The sequence below is a fragment of the Chrysochloris asiatica genome, unplaced genomic scaffold (assembly GCF_000296735.1).
Source record: "Chrysochloris asiatica unplaced genomic scaffold, ChrAsi1.0 scaffold00009, whole genome shotgun sequence".
Lineage (NCBI taxonomy): Eukaryota > Metazoa > Chordata > Mammalia > Afrosoricida > Chrysochloridae > Chrysochloris > Chrysochloris asiatica.
The window spans coordinates 22877754-22882027 of record NW_006408527.1 but is presented as its reverse complement, the minus strand read 5'-3'; the positions used below and the strand labels follow the sequence as shown (position 1 = coordinate 22882027).

Below are 4274 nucleotides of genomic sequence, written 5' to 3'. Positions count from 1 at the left end.
AGGCAGGTCTCAGAGATGGTTCAGGTGGTCTTGGAGGAATGGGACCAGGGGGTGAGGCTGATCTCAGAGATGGTTCAGGGGGGCTTAGGGGAATGGGGTCAGGGGATGAGGCTGGTCTCAGAAATGGCTCAGGGGGTCTTGGAGGAATAGGACCAAGGGGTGAGGCTGGTCTCAGAGATGGTTCAGGGGGTCTTGGAGGAATGGGACCAGGGGGTGAGGCAGGTCTCAGAGATGGTTCAGGTGGTCTCAGAGGAATAGGGCCACAGGGTGAGCCTGGTCTCAGATCTGGTTCTGAGGGTCTCAGAGGAATACAGTCAAGGGGTAAGGCCAGTTTCAGAGATGGCTCAAGGAGTCTTGGAGAATTGGCATCAGGGGGTGAGGCAGGTTATAAAAATGGTATTGGGGGCTCTGAGGAAGTGGGCTCAGTAGGTAAGATAGGTTATAGGAAAGATTTGGAGGTTTCTGAGCAAATGGGCTCAGGGAGAAAGGAAGATTATAGGGATGATTTAGGAGGTTCTGGAAAAATGGGATCAGCGGATGAGGCCAGTTACAGGAATGTGGTAGGGGGTTCTGGCAGGGTTCTGGAAGGAAGTGAAGGAGATCATAAGGCTGGTTTAGGGGATCCTGGGGGTACTTTGTCATGGAGTGAAGTAAATTATGGGGGACACTTGGGGGATACTAAGGGAATGGGGCCAGGGGATAAAGGAGGTTTTAACAGAGGCTCAGTAAAGTCTGGAGTAATGGGACTGGGGGGTGATAAGGGCTCTAGACATGGTTCAGGGATGTTTGGAGTAGCAGGCTCCCTGAGTGGAGTGGAATGTGAGGGTGGACCCAGAGGCCAAGATGCAATGGGACATGGGTCAGGTGGTTGGGTTGAGTCAGAGGCATCTCTTGGTAGTACAAACTTCATGGATGGCCCAGAGAGGGGCAGAGGAACAGGGCTTGTGAATGGGGCAGGTCCTGAGGTGGACTCTGGGATGGCAGGAACACTGGGGACTGCAGATGGAATAGCACACAGGGACAGCTCCAGGGGCCCAGAACTGCTGGGAACTCAGGGAGGACTAGAGACTCTTTCAGATGGACAGGACTCCAGGAATGGCCTTGGGAGCTGTGGAACCTCAGGAATACCTGAGGCCTTAGGGGCTGTTGGTTCCAAAGGGAAATTTTCAGTCAGTGAGTGGCAAGAGGCTTCTGGAATCCCAGGATCTCCTAGGGACAGAGAGACTCTTGGTGGAAAGGGCAGGTCTACAGACCGAGCAGGGGACATGGGGTCTTCTGGGTTTTGGGATGGGGATCAGGGGTCAGTGAAGGGTGAGGACTGGGCAGGGTCAGCTGCTCTGGATTCTGGACATGAAAGGGATTCAAGCCCAGGTAGAACAGACAGGGGTAAGGCTTCTGGTGGGGGGAGATGGGCACCTCAGGGAGGTGGGGACTTGGTGCGAGGGGGCCAGGCTCTGGACAGCAGCTCTGTGCCTGGGGACAGGGGTAAATCAGCTTCAGGGGCTGCTGACAGGCAAGGGATGAGCAGTGCTTGGGCCCCAGGCTGGGAAGAACAGGAACTAGGCCAAGGAAATAAAGGTGCTGGGAACCGACTCCCAGGCTTCCAGGCTCCTGGTTCTCTGAAGGGGAGAGATGTCAAGTCCAATGAGATTCATGGAGGTCCAGGAAGCTCTAGGAACAGGGAAGGTGCACCAGACCAAGAAGAAACTGGTTGGGGTCAAGGTCCGTGGTCCCTGGATAGCAAAAGTTCAGGTCCTGGAAAGGGCACCTCTAGTGACCCAGAGAACTCAGGTGTTCTGTGCAAAGGAAGTTCCACTGAGTGGGGGAATGCCCTCACCTCCAAACCTAGGGAGTCAACATCTTGGGACCCCTGGAATGGTGCAGATGGGCCTTGTGACAGAAAAGGCTCTGGAGGCAGACCAGGGACCATCCAAGGCCTGGACTCTCAGCTAGGCAAAGGGCAGAGAGGCAGAAACAAGGTCCTCAGAGAGCAGGGGTACTTGGAGGGTGAGAATGACAAGGCCCAAGGTCCCGGGGTCCTGAAGGAGTATGAGAGGCAGGAAGCAGAAGCTGGTGGGCCATCCCGGAGCAGGTCTCACAGGCAGTCAGTGACTGAGGTGGGCGTAGCTAAGTGTAAGGGACTCAATGAGGCCCGAGGCATAGGGCAACCATATGACAGCGGGAGCAGAGGGCACGGTGGGGAAACTCAAAGGGAAGACAAGAACCAGGAGGCCCCAAGTTATCTTAGCAGCAGGAGAGGTGGCACAATGGGAAGGGTGGGCATCTACAGCAAGGAGCAGGATGCCCCCCAAAGGTCCAGATATGGATACAAGCCTGGCCATGGAAGTTTCTCCAAGGAGAGCAGAGGTAGGTGTTTCTCAGCTGGGCTGTTCTCCAAGGGGGGATGTCCTGAATGCTGGGGTACCTGGATTGGTCCTAATTCTGCCTCTAACCCCAGGAATTTGTCCCTGCCAGTGACCCCTCATTTTTGGTTACCTCTTTAAAATTTAGGAAGCAACCTCTTCCTCCTTGTGCAGATGGTATCTAGGCTCATATGGCTCAGAAGTCTTCCTAGAATCTGTCTGGAAGCCCTAATTCCAAAACACCTGACCCTCTGTTTCTGACCACAAAGCTGACATTTGTGTGACTTGGAAAGTCCAAAAGTCCCTACTGCTCCATCAACTGTATATCCCAGATCTGTACCAACCTAGGCTTTTTTGAGAAAAATGAGAGCGTTAGCCTTTTGGGCACTGGCTCCCAGTAGCTCCCAGAATAGTGCAGGCCCTGGCCTGGGAGACTGGGAATCCCTGTGTGAGCAAGCCCCAATCCCTCTGTGTCTATGCACATCCCACAGGTTACTTCTCCCAGGGCCTGGCTGACACTGAAGCCCAGCAAGGGGAGGCTACCATGCTCTTCTGCACCCTTACCAATGACCTGGGACCTGGAGCCTGGTTTAAGGATGGCGTCCAGGTACTGCCCTCTAACACCTTCTCTCTACCAACAGTTGACAGAGTAGGGCAAGGGGCAGATAGAGAAAAAGAGAAGCTTTGTGAGAGAGATTTTTCAGTCTTCATTTTACTAATGTGCCCACCTTGGGAGAAATTTCAATAGCCAACACATCTGATGTATTTCAAAGAGAGCTAAATTTTTTAAAGAATGTGTATTCACCTCAATACACAGCTTACTCTCCTTCCGCCATCCAAAATGACTTTCCTGTACCTCCACCTATTAAATTCTGCCCCTTTGGTTCAAGCTAACTAGTCTCTCCTCAGAAACCCTATACAGGGTAACTGTGGGTTGGAACTGACTCAATGGCACTTAACAACAACATATACATATGTTGCTGTTGTTCAGAGCTGTGGAGTCAGTTCTGACACACAGTGACCCTGTGTAAGGTTTCTGAGACTTTAACTTTTCATGGGAGCAGAAAGCTTCATCTCGAAATATATATATATACACACACATATGCATATACGAGGGTGAGTCAAAATTTTTCTGTACTCTGGCTTTAGAATTTATTTTTATCAACTTTTAGAAAACACAAACACATCATTTTTTGACATAATCTCCTTGGTTTTCAATGCGTTTTGTCCACCTATCAACAAGATTTCATATTCCCTTATTAAAAAATATTTTAGGCTGAGCTGCGAGCCATGAATGCACCTCTGTCTTCACTTCTTCACCAGAGGTGAATCTTCATCCTCAAAGGGCTGCTTTCAGGGGACCAAACATGTGAAAGACCTGGAGCAAGATCAGGACTATAGGGAGGAGGCTTTAACACCTCAAACTAAGTTTTTGCAGTGTCAACAGTGTGGGAAGAGGTGTGAGGACATGCATTGTCCTGCATTTACAAGCCCTTGAATAGCAGTCCTCTGCATTTTATCCCAAGTTTAGGCTTTAGTTCTTCAGAGAACATCTCACTGTAACCGGCATGGGCACGGGCACTGTTGTTTGTTGAACTTTTTTCCTGGTGGTGTTCCAGCAGTTGCCTTTCAGAATCTCAGAAAACTGTAAAAATCACTTTTTCCAGCTGATGGTTGACTTTTGAACTTCTTCTTGGTTGGTGATTGAGGATGTTTCCATTCCATACCCTGCCATTTACTCTCGGGCTTGCGGTTGCTAGTCTACAACCAGTGTCTAACATGACTCCATGTCTCATCACCAGTAACAATTTTTTAAAAGAAACTTTTACTTTCCTTTGAATATTAGTCCAAATTTTGTTTGTAGATGTCTACGTTCACACCTGCACAGTAGCGACCTAGAACAGAAATCAC

General features: G+C 50.3%; 2 protein-coding genes across 2 annotated transcripts in view; both read left to right on the top strand.

Annotated features, from left to right (window-relative positions):
• LOC102824145 (collagen alpha-1(V) chain-like) overlaps window positions 1-1953 on the top strand; it is a 2942-nt gene extending 989 nt beyond the window's left edge. Inside the window, exons 2-3 of the mRNA XM_006834189.1 lie at window positions 199-321; window positions 1850-1953. Of these exons, the coding sequence (XP_006834252.1) occupies window positions 199-321; window positions 1850-1953 (227 nt within the window). The remainder of the gene's footprint in view (window positions 1-198; window positions 322-1849) is intronic.
• IGFN1 (immunoglobulin-like and fibronectin type III domain containing 1) overlaps window positions 1-4274 on the top strand; it is a 100356-nt gene that overhangs the window by 21712 nt on the left and 74370 nt on the right. The window contains exons 12-13 of the mRNA XM_006834227.1: window positions 2240-2368; window positions 2847-2970. Coding sequence (XP_006834290.1) covers window positions 2240-2368; window positions 2847-2970 — 253 coding nt within the window. The remainder of the gene's footprint in view (window positions 1-2239; window positions 2369-2846; window positions 2971-4274) is intronic.